The sequence below is a fragment of the Eulemur rufifrons genome, chromosome 8 (genome assembly GCF_041146395.1).
Source record: "Eulemur rufifrons isolate Redbay chromosome 8, OSU_ERuf_1, whole genome shotgun sequence".
Taxonomy (NCBI): domain Eukaryota; kingdom Metazoa; phylum Chordata; class Mammalia; order Primates; family Lemuridae; genus Eulemur; species Eulemur rufifrons.
This window is the reverse complement of record NC_090990.1, coordinates 13,150,763-13,166,555: the sequence shown is the minus strand read 5'-3', so window position 1 is coordinate 13,166,555 and position 15,793 is coordinate 13,150,763. Positions and strand designations below refer to the sequence as shown.

Here is a 15,793-nt window from a genome sequence, read left to right as displayed (position 1 = left end):
CTTTGCTAACAGTGGGGTGCTGCTTGGTGATAACTGGACACAGAATTGTAGTGGCTTCTTTGAATTTTGCCTAAGACTGGATTGTCTTTTCTTTAACTGTGGAATGACAGCACTTCCTAACTTCTCCTTGAGGGACAAAATGAAGTTGTCAGTACACTGAGGGGGTGGAGAATCACTGAAATGGGAAATCTAGCGTGACGCCGTTGGACTAAGAATTCCAGAACTGTTTGGTGGAAAAGAAGCTTCACTATATGTTCACCTTTCTTTGGGCAACATCTGCGTTCCTAAAAACCATGTGTAAAATTACATGTGAAACCTCTTCCCCAGTGTTGATACCTGCCCACAAAAATGGTCTCATGTTTGGGGTATAAGAATCATTTTTTAAAGCCAAATATTCAGTTCAAGGCACGTACGTATTCTGCAATTGTACATTTGCATTTAATGTCACAATTCCTGTAAGAAATGCTAATCAACAAGTTTAAACACCACGGTGTTAATTTCCACTTCATCAGTCATTTCAGCTATGCGAGGGTAATTCAGTAGCCGGAGCAGCCATGGGGAAACGCCTTCTCAAGAACACCCGGGGCTGGTCCAGAACACACAGCAGGTGAGTGCAGAGGCTCCCACCTCCCAGGCCTCGCTTACATGCTTTCCACGCTGGGTATGCCAACCCGTGCAAAAGTCTGCCTTAGCCCACCTGGCAAATGTGACCTGATGCCACTCTGCCTCTTTCAAATGAGCCACAGGCTGTTCCTGGTGCTAGGGGCAAAGGTCACGGCCAACCTCAGCCACTGCCTTAGCCTAGATCCTCTGCGGTGTGGATGCAGACCTAACCCTCCAGCCCAGCCTCATTTAACGGACCAGCCATTAACTTCGCAGAGGACTGTGAGGACAGGAGAGGGACTTAAGACAGGGCTTTCTGGTCAGCAGTTACACCTGAAGGTGTCTTCTTGCTGATGCAGAGAACACATTGCTTCTATATGTGGGGATGAGCTGATTACATTGTTTTTAGCAGCAAGACACAAAGGGACCCAGTGATCAGTCAGCATTTTTTTTTTTTTTTAGAGTTATGCCATCTGAATTCATCTAGACCAGGGGTTGGCAAACTGGCCTGCCACCTGTCTCTGTATGGCCTGCAAGCTAAACATGGTTTCTACACATTTAGATGGTTGAAAAAAATTGAAAGAATAGTTAGTGACATGTGAAAACAAAATTTCGGTGTCCATAAATAAAGCTCTATGGGAACACAGCCATGCTTGTTCATTTACATATTTATGGCCACTTTTGCACTATAATGACAGAATAGAGTGGTTATGACAACTTAAAATTATCTACTATCTGGCCCTCTAAAGAAAGCTGGCCAATCCTGAGTTAGACCAGTTTCTTCATTTTACAGGTAAGAGAACTTAAGTCCATACAGGTTATAGGATTTGTCCCAAATCACACAGCTAGAGTTAGTAGCCACAGACTGTGAACTCTGACTCACACCGTCCTTCCATTTGCCACACCTGAGGCCTTCTCTGGTGGACCAGCCCTCGCCACACGGTCCTGTCTCCTGACTCCCACCCTCTCACACCTCGGGGCCCCTCAGCATTCACAGACCATCACGACACAGGTGCTGCTAAGCTCTTTTAGTAATTCGCCAGCTCCGGGCAGAGCCGTCATGGGGCTGCCCTCCACGAGCAGAGGAGGAGGGCTGCCTGGCAGAGCGCATCACACTCCAGGTTGGCCAGAAAGAGCATCTTCATTTTTGTTTCCACACTACTCTTCTCTGTGAGCCCGACGGCCAGCAGAGTGGCGGCTGACTGCTGCAGCAGCCAGCCAATCATCTTGTCTAACTTCAGATTCTTCAGGGCCAGAATGTCTTCACCCCAGAGGCTGAGATGAAGCACGTTTGCAGCAACTCGAGCAGATGGTCTCTGCAACGGGAAGGGAAGCTGAAGCCTAGAACATCTGGAACAAGGTCTCAGCCCACCAGCTGCTTCAGGGTCCAATCCAGTTCCTCCGCCCTCTCTCTCCTACTGACACTCTTCCCTCCGCTGACAAATACTGGCTGCCCTCTACCCATGCTCCTGGCTGTGCCACGTGTACAACTCTGCCTGCGGCAGTCTGCATTGTGGGAAGAGCCTTCCCCCTCGTGGAAGGCCACATGCCTTTTGTGCACAGCTCTGTCTGGCGCCTTGCGCTGGGGCGAGGTAAGTTGTCTCTCATCATTGCATAACTGGCTGCAGTTGTTTTTCTAACAAATCTCTGAGCACCTACTGTTACCAAGATGGCAGGCCACCAAAAGGGAGGTAAGCAGTGAGTGCAGAACCCACTGGATGCAGGTCTGGCTCAGCTCTTGGCACCTAGCTGCCACCAGAGCCTGCCCTGCTGCTCCAATTATTGCTTCAACTAGATCTGCCTCAGTTTCCTTTACATTAACTCACAGTGGCCAGATCTGCTCTCAGGAGATATTTTCCCATCTATCTGTTTGATCAGATCTCAGCTGCTTCCATGAGCTATATCTCCATTAAACATTTCTCAAAAATGCCACCTTCGTTCTGAGTAACTTTTTAATCAACTAAAAAAGCCAAGAGTGAACTGCTAGGATTCTGACTCATGATTTGGTGGCTATCTACCTACTCCCATTTATACTAAACTCTGTTTTGTATTCTGTGATTGCCAAAGCTTTACCTTTGTAAGACAGAGGCTCTCCCTGTCACTGTCGTGCTGGCCCAAACCTGACCTTCACTCTGGAGCTGAACTGAGGTTTCCACCCAACATTACTGTGAGGCCTGGGAACGTCTCACCTTGCTGGCCTCTCGCTGGAGCAGCGACCTCACCAGCTGTCTCACGTCTAGAGGAACCGACTCAGGCAGTGCAGGCAGTTGAGCCTCTTGGTAGCTGCGGCTTTCAAGGTGGGCCTTGCCCTGGCCATAGAAGGGATTGGCGAGCCCGAAGATTTCGTAGGCGATGGCTCCCACTGCCCAGGCATCAGCCTTGCTGTAGTCAATCACCGCCCTGGGGCCAGGATGGGCCGTGGACACCTGCTCGGAAAGCAATGGCTGAGATGCCCATGCTGCTGGCATGTCCACCCCTTCACGCTCCTGCACGTCACCTGACTCACGGGCTGATCTGAACTCTGTCCCAAGGAACCCAAAATTTGAGTGAGTTGTGGCTTAGACCCAGAAGAATTTGCTCAGACTGCCTAGTTTACGCTGACAAAACTCACATCTGGGAACATTAGGGAAAAGCAGAGTAAAGCCAAGTGGCAGGGAAGGAACCTGTGCCAAATTATGGGTCAGAAAAGATGGAAGGTGTTGAGTAAATAATGAGCTATCAAGTCTTATTCTCTCACTTAGTGGAAACACGGAGGAAGAGCTGCAGATGGTGATGACACGCTTGGGGGACTCACCTCAGGAGCCATTAGGCAGCCGTTTCCGCCCCGGTCCACGTACCAGCTGGTGAAGGGCAACTGTAGGCCGATGCTCGCATCAGCCAGGCAGCAGCCAAAGTCCGTGATCACCAGCCAGGGGCAGCCGTCTGGGAAGGAGCAGGCAGCGGTGAGCGACCGGTTCCCCTCCCCTCTCCTTCCAAGAAGCCCTCCTGTGTCCCTGCTAAAGCCACCAGCAAGACATGGGTGAGAAGGGCTAACAGGGACTCACTACTGGCCCAGAGCACAGGCCAGCAAGGCGTGACAGCTGAATGGAAGGGCCGGCCACATGAATATGGAAATGTCTCCTGGATATAAAAGCCCGCAAATCCCCAGGCAAAGGACTAGATAAAAGTTTGGCTCAATCTAAATAATTTTCTAGTACTTGGAGCTGCCCCCAAGACCAAAGGAGCTAGTGCTTGGCTCAAATGATCTCTAGGGGCATTTACAACCCAAGAATCTTTGAACTGAATCTGAAAACCCCAAATCCAAACCTAAGAAGCAGGTGCATTAGGACTTAGTAATTTGTAGAAGGATTCACAGAATTCCTTTAGAAAGGCAGTTCCTCTAGTCATTTAATTGCACGTTTAATTATTTTAAATCTTCTAGTTTACAATTTATCAGATGTCTGAATCTCCTTTCAATATCCCCAGGTAAGTGGCAAGTGGCCATTCAAATTCTACTTGAATGCTTCCAGCAATGGGGAACTCATTATCTCCAGAGGCATGTGGGCTTACATTTGGACAGCTTTCACTGTTTGCAAATTATTTTTTATAATGAGCTAAAGTCAACCTCTCTTACTTTATTCATGAAAACCTGCGGCACTGAGGTTCTTGTTCTGTAAGTGGGCGACAGAAAGGAACCTGGGTAACTGTCTCTCCACAGAGAGAACACAGGCCTCCGTTCTGAAGGAAAGGTTGCTCATCTCTGCGTATAGCGTAAATGAAGACACCAAGACTTAGAACATGAAAACCAGAGGACATGAAGGGTCCCAAACACTCCTGACCTACCCGCTAGTGCCCCGGAGAGCTCTGAGGGCACGGCAGGCACCCACCTGCGTCCAGCTCCACGAGAATGTTGTCGGATTTTAAGTCTCTGTGTGCGATGCCCTGTTGAACCAGATGATCCACGCCCTCCAGTAACTGCAGGGTCATCAAGGTGGCGAGGCGCGGGCTGGGGGTGTTCTCACGAAGGTACTGGCGCAGGGTGCAGGGATAGCTGGCAGAGAGGGGACAGGGCCTCTGGCTGTCACATGTCAACCACCCCAGCACCTTGCTCACTGTCAGCATTAGGCCTTTCCCCTTCCCCTTCCTGGAGCTTTTTGATTTATCCTTTTCTGATTTGTTTTTTGATGTATCCTTTCTGTTCCCGCCCACCCACCATCCTGAAATTAGGAAGTAAGAACTGGGGCCCCTCATGTTCAAAGTAACAGGGCAAATCTTATTTCCCTAACACACCCATTATGGCAAAGTTAGGCGGTACGGAGGGTGAGGAAGGAGCACTGTTTTCATGTTAAAAACAGGTAAGGCAAGCCACACAGAAAGAGTAACAGTCAAGTGGACCAAAAGCACTAGGTGAAAAATATGTTCTAGATGAAGGTGAGATTTTGTATTCATGACAAATCACTCAATGGGAAAGTGCCCTCCAGGACAGAGGTACTCCCTGTGCGTGGCCTTATTCTCCCAAAGGGCGAGGACCCTCTTCCCCGAAACCCCGTGCTCACGGTGCACGTGGGGCAGGGACCAGCTCCCCAGGGAAGGTGAAGCAGCTCCAGGCCTGCCGTGTCCCTGCCGCTTACTTCCTTTTTTTTTTTTTTTTTTTGGCAAGCACGAAAATGAGGTTTACTAAGGAGAGAAAGATGGGATTACAGCCACTTACTTCTTCATGACGAGGAACAGTGTCCGGCCGTGGCCCAGGCCTTCTGGGTGGAGACGTGGGGGCAGCACATCAGGGTAGTCGACCAGGGCCCCGGGCAGCAGCGGCACAGACGAGGTGAAGGCGCGCAGAACCCGGATGATGTTGGGGTGAGGGGCCAGTTGCTTGGGACCACCCTTGGATTTTCTATTCAGCCAAGTGGGACAAACATGAGGCCAGTATCAGATACAACAGCTGGAAAGATAATAATCTAAGGCCACAACAAACACCGATATTTATTCGCTTACTTATTTATCAGATATTTATCATGTGCTATGTGCCAGGTACTATGAATGATGTTGGGGAACATATCTGATGCCTCCCCTATCCATCCTTCATCCGTCTATCTGCCCATCCATCCCTCCATCCCATGCGGCAGAACACAGGGTTGAGAAGCCCCGGGACCAGACTGCCTGGGTTTGAATTCAAGGTCCGCTACTGCAAGTCCTTGGCCACGTTATAGTTGTGCCCCCTTATCCACAGCTTTGCTTTCCATGGTTTCAGCTACCTGTGGCATAAAAACAGGTGTTTTCACCTGTTTTTTTCAATAAGATTTTTTTTTTTTGAGATGAGGTCTATGTTGCCCAGGTAGGTCATGAACTCCCGATTAGCTGGGACTACAGGCATGTGCCACTGTGCCTGGCTTAATGAGACATTTAGAGAGAGAGAGAGAGAGAGAGAACTCTTCTTACAGTATATTGTTATAACTGTTCTATTTTATTAGTTATTGCTGTTAATCTTTTATTGAGCCTAATTTATAAATTAAACTTTATCATAGGTATGTATGAATAGGAAAAAACAGCATATATAGGGTTCAGTACTATCTGTGGCTTCAGGCATCCACTGGGGGCCCTGGAACGTATCCCCCTCGGGATTAAGGGGAGACCACTGTGCTTATCTCCTCTGGCCTCAGTCTCGAGTGCAAAGGGGGAATAAGGTAGTAACATGCTATAAGGTTGATAATGTATAAAGTACCCAGAATCATGTTAACACAGGGTAAGCACTCAGCGAACATTAGCTGTTGCTGTTATTCATTCAACCAGTGTTTACTGCTCTCACACTAAGTGCCAGACATTGCACTGCTACGCTGTGGAGCTAAGGCAGAGAACAAGACAGAGTCCCTGTGTACGTGGGTTTGCAATCTAACAGGCGAGAGTGACACTCATTGAATAAGTAATTATTTTAACTCCCTAAGAGCAAGGACCATGCCTGAATTTTCTCCCCATGAGTCCAGGTTCTAGCGTAAGTTTTGGCATGGAGTATGAGCTTAATGAGCCTGTGCTGAGTGAATGAACGGATCCAGATGCAGTCAGTAGCAGTGGTGTCACCTGCCTCCCCTGCCTACTCCTCCCCCTCTGGAAGCCCCCGCCCCAGCCCTGCTGAGGCGCAGTGGCTGCACTCCGGGTGGTGTGGCTCTGCCTGCTGTGGCCAGCCCTGCCAGAGCTGACTGGACCAAGGGTGGCCACTCCCCAAGGGCAGGGAGCCTACGGTCACATCCATCTGCAAACAGGGAAGGGAGGGAGGCAGATTCTCCCTGTGGGAGTGCGAGGGAGAGACCTGCCAGCCAGCAGCGGAGCTGAAGGCGAGGGAGGGATGCGGCAAGGCTTCCCCGGGCACGGGGAGCCCAGGAGGGGAGTGAGCCAGCGGTCTGCAGGAACAGAGACGGGAAGGATGCTGACGGTGCGGCGAAGGGAGGGCAGCAGAACCAGGCAATGCTGAGAGCGCAGGACACCTGTCCCCAGAGCTGCTGTGTCCCAGTCCACGTGTGCCCTTGCACTGCCCCCTCTCAAGTCAACCTGTGTGGGCCCCTGTTCTGTGCAATGAGAGGAGTCACAGCACTGTTCCCATGCCCAGGCCACTGGGCCAATCAGGATCGCAGTGCAAGGCTGTCAGGGTCCCAAAAGGCCCTGCGAGCCCAGACACAGGGCATGTGGCCGTGCGGAGGAGAAACACGATGTGGGGGGTGTTTAGACTGAGACCCGAAACGTGCGGGGAGGGCAGCCCAAGTACAGCAACTGCACGCTCGGGAGACGGTCACGGAGGAGCCTGTGTGCTTGGGGAAGGCGGCGTGGAAGCCAATGTGGTGGGTGTAGGTGCCGACGGCAAAGGGTGAGAAATGAGGTGGGAGAAGGAGCAAAAGGAGCAGGTCACAGGGGGCCCTAGACGGCACCCGGGGTGCTCTCAGGGAAGCTTCTGCTGAGAAACGGCAGCACGTTGGGTAAGGTACCTTCTGCCATGCCCATCCGGTCACTCAACAGACACTCACCTCGCTGTGGGGTCGCAGTGAACAAACCAACACGCACAGAACAGTGCAGAGACGGGACATGGACAAAGGCGTGCGGTGTAAGACCAGACAGCGAGAAGCACTATGGAAACGCCTAACGCAGGGCACAGGACTAGCGAGTGACGGGGATCACGCCACGGGAGGTCTGGGCAGGTGACATCATAGCGCTCCCAGCTATATGACAGCACCTGTCAGCAGGCTGACGCACCACAAAGGAGCCACCTGAGGGTAATGTTGGCCCCAAGGCAGCTGACATTCAGGTGTCCACTTTTCTCTATGGAGGGCTAAGGAGAGTCAGAGGACAGTATGAAGCCCACCCGAGCAGCGGCTGCTCAGGCAGGCACACCGCAGCCCTCCACGCCGTGGAAGGGGTTTCCCTCATCTATTCCCTTAAGTTCCCACTTCTGCTTTCCTGCTTCTGACAGAACCAAGATCTACAAACCGGTCCTCTGGTAAATCACCAAAACGCAGCAGTCTCGCGTCTTCCTGGGGTACAGACATTAAGCTGAGTACAAGCGTCCCCTCTGCCATAAGCCAGAGCAGCCATCCTCACCCCCTGCAGAAAGGGCTTTACTAAGCCGCAGCGTCACTGCTATCCACCTGTGCTTCCCTCTGCTGGGAACACCTCTTGGCCTAGGTAATGCCTATTTGTCCTTCAAAAAGCAGCACAAGTCACCCCTCTGAGAAGCCTGAGCGGCTCCAACCCTGCGGTGCACCTGCCTCCCCTGGGCCCCCTTGGCACCTGAGCGGACTCTATTCTATCCCTAGCACTCACCACACCGGGCCTCTGCTCCTGGCTTGTCGGGCTCTGCTGCCACACAGAGCACTCCTGGGGAGCAGACCGCTTTCTTCCCAATCCCTTGGCACCCACAGGTGCGCTGTAACTGCTAGGGGAATGAGTCTTCCATCCGTGGGGACGGGATTCAGTTTGTACGGCAGGTGGCGCTCCACCTGTGTAACGCTTGGGAGGAATCGGAGAACTCGGATGGATTTTCTAGCGTTCGGAATTGGGCATTTTTGGTTGGCCTCCTCTCCCCTGCTCCAATGTGAATTAGCCTCATGCATCACCGTCTGGGGTCAGATGATCTGCAATCTTTCCCAAGCTAAATTATCCACTAACTGAAAAGCCATCATTCGTGACACTGTTCAGTAAGCATTTACTATCTACTGTGTCCTGCCACATTGCACTGAGTGCTGGGGACACAAATGATTATGCTCTCACAGAGCTCACAGTCAGTCCGGTGGGCACTTACCTGTAAGCGACTGCGCCATACTCCCCGGCCAAGGCCACTCGGCTAGCTGGGACCAGCTCCCGGCTCATTGTGCTAAAGATGGCTTCGCTGGAGGAGCCCGCCTGGAACACATCCGTAAGGGTTACACAGACCTGAGGGCAGTGGCGAGTTCCCAGCCCTGCCCGCAATCTGGACCAGGGCAGCTACTGCCTAGAGTTGGCTCTGACCTTTGAGATGAGATGACCTTTCTCGAGTGGCAAGCCAAGACTAGTTACTCCTGGGGGACAGAGAGGCAGAGGTGCCATCTGTGCCAACTCAGAGGATGCTCCCCACCCCTGAAACTCTTGGCAGCTTAGTGCTCAGGGCAGGAGGAACATCAAGGTGATCAGGGCATGGGACGCTTCTTCCTGCCATCGATGCCTCTGGCCCCCACCTGAGCCACTAAGACTCCCCTCAGTGGACAGGCCAGAGCCTGACAAACTCCACCCTGGATGAAGCTGCGCTGAATCACAGAACAGCCATTCCCCATCCCCCCAAATAAACAAACAAAAACCAAAGAGGGGGAAAAGCATCTTATTTTCCTCATTTTAATATGAATGGCTCTCAGGGCCTATGAAACCTGTTAAGTATCAAGAAGATCCTAGAAGGATCAAGAGTCTTTTAGCTTTCGTGAATGTAATAGCTGTCCTTTCTCAACCAGGCCAAGTTCTTTTTAGAGACAGGGTCTTGCTCTGTCCACCCAGTGCAGTGGCATGATCATAGCTCATTGTAACCTCAAACTCCTGGGCTCAAGGGATCCTCTTGCCTCAGCTTCCCAAGTAGGTAGCACTACAGGCATGTGCCACCACGCCCAGCTAATTTTTTAATTCTTTGTAGAGATAGGATCTTGCTATGTTGCCCAGGCTGCTCTTGAACTCCTGGCCTCAAGTGATCCTCCCACCTTGGCCTCCCAAAGTGCTGGAATTACAGGCATGAGCCACTGCACTTGGCCTCCAGTTAAGTTTTGATGCTAAGACTGGATGTTTTACAGGCAAAGGATTTGGCTACTTGTTAGTTATTAACCCAGCTTGGAGTACAAGAGTCTAATAACCTTCATTCCCCAAATCAAAACAAGAAACTGCATTTTCTTGTGTCCAGCATGAACTGCTGGGCTGTTTTCCACCTCAGCCTTGGGCGGATGCTCTGGGCAGGAGACAGAACATCAGGTATTGATGCATTTTCTGAACCCATCTAGCAATGGCAAGGTAAAGAAATTACTCTAAATAGACAAAATCTTCATTTTTGTGGCGGAAAAATACTCTTCAGTTTCCCAACGCCTTGAGTCCTTCCAAGAGGTGAGAACAGGGAGGTCACAAGCAAGCCTCTGATCTGGGGGTGGGCACGAGGGGTGAGTGGAGAGGAAGGGAGTATGGCTCCTCCTCTCCAGCAAGCCAGGCTGCAGCGAGGAGCGGACGCTGCAAGGGCAGACCTGAAATGAGCTAACTGCTCTCAGGTAGAAGCCAACGGCCTGGGCACGTGCTGCTCAAAGTGTGGCTCACAAACCTGCAGCATCAGCACCGCCTGGGAGCCTGCGGGAAAGGCAGAACCTCAGGCCCCAGCCCTGGCCCGCTGAACCCGAGTCTGCCTTTGAACCGATCCCCAGGTGATGTGTGGGCACATGCCAGTTGGAGACATTCTGCTTTAGACTTTTGTGTAAGAGGAGGAGGAAGCCTAACTACATAGGCACCTTCCTGTGGAGAACGTGTCTTTTCCTATTTACTTCCTGGAAAAAGTCTCCACCAGGCCTCCTAAGATAGGCATTTTGATAAACACCTACTTTAGGCTGGAAGGCCCCGTCCTTACCGAGATGTTCCACATCATCTTGATGGCTAAGGGGAAGGCCGGGGCCCCTGCCATCCGCCCCTCCTCTTCTCCTCGCGGGATGACATCTGGGCCTGTCCCTGGGAGCAGCTTGATGCTCTTTGCCACCTCCAGGTGCTGGGGCAACGCAGGCATGGTGGCTTCGTACACTGCGGCACTGCAGCCCTTGCCGATGGACTGCCCTATCAGATACTCCTCCAGCCGGAAGCCCTGCCAGCGCCTAGTGTCCAGTGGGTCAGGCACCAGCTTATTTTTCTGGGTAAAAATTGCCTGTAAGGAAAAAGAACACACTGTGAGCCACGGAGCCCATGAAGGCCCAAGTAAAGGGAAACGGAGGAGGAGGGGAGAGGCCTGGTCCTCACCGGCGAGATCAAGGACCAATAAAACACAAGCCATTTGGGTTTAGCTGCTCATCCTGAGGGCAGGCCATCCTGCCTCTCTCTCTCATTGTTCAGAATAATCTTTCTGAAACTGTTGCTTCACTGCGATCGCAGCCCTGAGTTGACTGAGAGGTCCTGCAGCTGGTACACCACCCCTTTGCTGCCTGCGCCCTCCAGCCCAGTCTTGGAGGTGTCTGATTATGGAGACAGCTCTCTCTGCAAAGAGCTAGGCTGACAGCTCCCGGACAGCTACCAGGAACGTGTGATCAACAATGACCTCAGAGCTTCTGCAGGCAAGCAGGTGAGATCAGTAGCATCCCCAGGGCTAAGTCAATAAGTCCTGTCTTCCCGCCTCTGCCTCTCAGGACTCTGAAAGGCCTACTCTGTTAAGGAAGGAAACAAGAGCACAAGAGTTCCGACAGACACGGATGGAGGGGTGGGTCCCGTGCACCGTGCTGCGCTGGGAAAGAGGCCAAGTGCCAAAAATCTGGACAGCCCCTCACCCTGCTTCAGGCAGTGGTGACGTCACATCTCCAGGCACCCAGGCTCAGTCTCCCCCCTCCAATGGTCTGATCTGCTGATCCCCTTTCCCAACTCCATGGCTGGTCACCCAGGGGCACCAGGCACAGCACTGTGCACCCCCCTCGCCAGCAGCCTACGGGCACCGTCTCTAGACACCCCCCCTCTCATGCCATCCCTTCACTGCTTCTGAGCCACACTAACCCACGCTGCTTTCACGTGTCACTCTGCTGTGCACAACACTGCCCAGGAGGTTATTCGATGCTTTGTCCTGGTGCTTTGCCAGGCTGGTCTGCGCACTGTGTGTGCTTACCCTTCGGACGCCTCCCTGAACCGCTGCTCAGCCCCTACCCACCATGGTACTGCTCTGCCCGCTCGTCCCTGCTCATCCATCAAGCCTACTCGAGCTCCCCCTTCCTCTGTAACCAGCCCCAATGACCCAGCCCACAGCAACTTTCCTTCTGGAGGATTCCTAAAGCAAATATACCTTGCACTAGAACTTTGAACTTTTTTAAAGAATGAAAATCCATCTTCCCTGGTCAACTAGTTTATAAACTCCATGAAGCAGAAGCAATATTGTGTAGAGTAATACCATGTCAACCATGGTTTTGAGAAATACATACATGTGTATGTGTGTATGTGTGTGTGTGTGTGTATATATATATATTTTAGAGACAGGATCTCACTCTGTCACCCAGGCTGGAGTACAGTGGCACAAACATAGCTCACTGCTGCCTCACTCGAACTGCTGGCCTCAAGTGATCCTCCTGCCTCAGCCTCCCAAAATGTTGGGATTATAGACATGAGCCACCCCACCTGGCCAGAATGAGACAAAGTTTTTTAACTTTTTATTTTGAAATAATTACAGACTCACAGGCAGTTGCAAAAAAAATAGTACAAAGTGTCCTCTGTACCCTTCACTCAGGTTTTTCCAAAGGTGATATTTTATATAATAGTAGCACAGTATCAAAAACAGGAAAGTGACATTAGTAAACTGTTGGCTACAGACCTTACTCAGTTGTCACCATTTTTTTAAAATCTGCATTTATTTGTGCGTGTAGTCCTATGCAGTTTTATCTCGTGTACAGATTTGTGTTCACCACCACAGTCAAGATGCAGAATGTTCCACTGCTGCAGGCTATAATTGGGATGTTTGCTCCCCCAAACCCGTGTTGAAATTTGATCCCTAGTGTTGGAGGTGGGGCTTACTGGGGAGTGCTTGGGTCATGGGGGCGGATCCTTCATGAATGGCTTAGTGTCCTCCTGACAGTAATATGTGCGTGAATGCTGAGCTTAGGAGGGTCAATCTCCTCAGCTAAAAGCAAAAAAAAAAAAAAAAAAAAAAGAGCCTCTTTAGTTTTAAACAGGATTTGTTAAATCTGCCATCCTTGCTTTCTGCCAGTTAAGCTGTGGCAAAAGACAAGGACAGGGGCTGGGGACTAGGCCAGATGTCACCTGTCACCCCAAGCTGGACAGAGCTCAAACATGAGACACTGGTGATGAGGAACAAGAACTGGGCTGGAAACCAGGAAACACAGGAGACACTGCTTGGTCCTAACAGCTGTGTCCTTGAGCAAGTCACTCCATCTTCCACCACCTCAGTTCTACCTTGTAAAATACAGGGGCTGTACTGAGTGGTTCCAAACCCCAGGAAAAAAGTGACCTTGGCTGGGGACAATGGCTCAGGCCTATAATCCTGTCACTTTGGGAAGCCGAGGTAGGAGGATCACTTGAGGCCAGGAGTTTGAGACCAGCCTGGGCAACATAGCGAGACCCCATCTCTACAAAAAAATTTTTTAAATAACAGTGACCTCCTGAAAGAAGAAGGAAGTCTGCCAGCAGACAAGCTTCAGACTTGAACTGCAATACTGGCTCTTCCCTGGGTTTCAGCCTGACAGCTTACCCCGGAGATTTTAGACTTGCCTGTCTCCATAGTAAGCCAGGTCCTTAGAATAAATCTCTCTCTGGACACATCCTGTATTCTGTTTAGAGAACCCCAATTAATACGACTTTGATTGAGCAGGAACAGTAGTCTCCGTGCTACTTTAAGCATTCAGAAAGCCTGAGAACCTCTATGTATCCAGTCACTAGAGATGACTATTCACAAGTTAACCATAATTTAAGGTCTGATGTTTTTTTCTTGCCATTCATAGTTCTTACGGTGGTTTCAGCTATTTTACTGACTAATCGTTTGGCTAAACTGTGGAGGCAGGCAGGCCCAGCAGTTAAGAGTACAGGCTTTGGAAAGTCAGAATTCGCACACTGCCCTTTATTAGCTGTGTGACTTCGAGCAAGTGGCTTCACCTCTCTGAGAATAGTTCCTCCTCCATAAATTGGAGATGACAACTACCCCAAGGGATAGGAATGTCATGATTTAGTTGCCATTAAATTTTAGAAAATTTACACAAAGCCATTTGCTATGGTACATCTGGAGCAATACTTAGCAACGTAGCTTCTAAAACGTGCTGTTTGAGGAAGGGAAACTGTACAAATGTGAGGTGCTGGATTTATATCAGATGATCAGTCACGGTGAAATAAATGAACCTTAATTGGTGATTTCTCAAAGATAGGCCTTAACAATCGCCTGCCCCACTGCGACCCAGGGCCCCAACCCCGCACGTAGCCCCGCCCCCGATGTGGCTTAGGACCCGCCCACTCCCAGCTCCGCCCCCAGACCGGGCTCAGGGCCCGCCCCCGCCCGCGGCCCAGCTCACCTGGATCTCCTGACAGGCCGAGGCCGCCCGCCGGCCCTCCGCCTGCTTCTCCTCGATGAGCCCTAGCCCCAGCCCAAAGGCCAGAAAAACGGCCCGGCCACAAGGGCCCGCGCCGCCCCGGGCCCGCGCCACGAACTGCCGCTGCAGCCGCGCCGCCAGCCCGGCCACCGACTGGCGGAAGAAGCGGTAGCGGTCGGGGAGCCCGAGCCCGGCCCTGCGCGGCTCCGCACCGGGTCCCGCGGCCCAGCCCCGGCGCTCTCCGCGGCCCCAGCCCGCCGCCGGGCCGGGCCTCCCCCAGCCGTAGGCCGGGCCAGGCTTGGCCGTGAAGCGTAGCAGCAGCGCCCGACCCAGCTGCAGGCCCCGGCCCAGCGCCTGTCGCACCGCCATGGTGGCGCCGCGGCCCTGTCCTGCGGCCGCCGCCGCCACTAGCGTCCGGGACACCGGTCACAACAAACTTCGGGGGCGGCGCCTCTGCGCAGGCGCAGGAGCTGATGGGCGGGGCCGGCGCCCGGGGCGGTTCCCCAGCTCGGCGCGCGAGGGCGCTGTGCGCGCACCCGCGCCGCCTGCAGTTTCTTGCCCCTTTGCACTTTGCGTCCAGGTGGAGGGGTTGCGTGTTCAGGCAGGTGTTGAATGTGAACATCACCAGTCCTGGGAAAAATCGAGAAATTGAGAGGGGATACTAATGTTTGTCAACCACCGTGCCAGACCCTTTACACGTTTTGATTTATTTAACATTCCCACCAAGGAGATAGGAATGTCATTTTCATAGATAAGAAAACTGAGGTATGGAAAGGGCAGTGTTCACAGTCACATAGAGGTAAGTATCAGAGCTGAGGTTGCAGTCCATGGTGCCCTGACTGTTGAGTTCTTGTGTACCGAAAGCTCAGCACTTGTCCCCAAGACCGCATCAGAAGAATGAGGACAAGTGGTTTGATTAGAAGGAAAGAGAGGTTTATTAATTAGACTCCTGTCTAAAAGTGCCGATTCCTAATCATAAGCGGAAATACAGAGGTTTTAAAGGGAGGGTTTTCAGTTCTAGGCTATTGTTGTTCAACTACAGTTGGATCCGTCCCATCTCCACGGAAAACAATCCCGTGACCTCTGCCCAGGACCTCGCCCAAACAGTTCTGCTGAGCCATCTCCTGTAGCACAAAGAACAAAGGAAGCTCCCCTCCCCCTCCGACCACTGGCCAGAGGCAGGGCAGGTTTTAGTTCCCAAAAAGAGTGGGTGAGGTTTTAAGAGACAGAAAACATCTTTGTCGTTTTTTTTCCCCCAGGCCATTCCTGCCGTTACACTTGCCCTCCTCAACGCCCTTAGGCTCCTGGGCTTCTTGGGACCCCAAGAGAAATCTCACCCAAAGGTCACAATTTATGGATCAGTGAGCTGGGGTCCCAAGACATGGAGCAACTTGCCCAGAGTCACACTGTTTGATAATGGCAGAGCCCTGTTACCCAGACCTGCCATTAGGAATGGC

At 51.9% G+C, this 15,793-nt stretch overlaps 1 protein-coding gene across 1 annotated transcript; it reads right to left on the bottom strand.

Moving 5' to 3' along the window:
* Window positions 1-473: 473 nt before the first annotated feature.
* On the bottom strand, window positions 474-14,791 carry PINK1 (PTEN induced kinase 1). The gene is made up of 8 exons (XM_069479435.1): window positions 14,319-14,791; window positions 10,688-10,975; window positions 8,867-8,967; window positions 5,294-5,476; window positions 4,470-4,633; window positions 3,398-3,525; window positions 2,793-3,029; window positions 474-1,919 (listed from the first exon to the last, which is right to left on the bottom strand). Exons 1-8 carry the CDS (start codon window positions 14,703-14,705, stop codon window positions 1,662-1,664), a joined length of 1,746 nt encoding a protein of 581 aa, XP_069335536.1. The 5' UTR covers window positions 14,706-14,791; the 3' UTR covers window positions 474-1,661.
* Window positions 14,792-15,793: the final 1,002 nt, after the last annotated feature.

Coding starts and splice junctions, on each gene's coding strand:
- PINK1 (XM_069479435.1), bottom strand. CDS start 14,705: ATGGCGGTGCGACAGGCGCTGGGCCGGGGCCTGCAGCTGGGTCGGGCG. Junction 10,976..14,318: donor CGGCCTGTCAGGAGATCCAG/GTGAGCTGGGCC, acceptor TTTTCCTTACAG/GCAATTTTTACCCAGAAAAA. Junction 3,030..3,397: donor GCTGCCTAATGGCTCCTGAG/GTGAGTCCCCCA, acceptor CTTTCCGAGCAG/GTGTCCACGGCCCATCCTGG.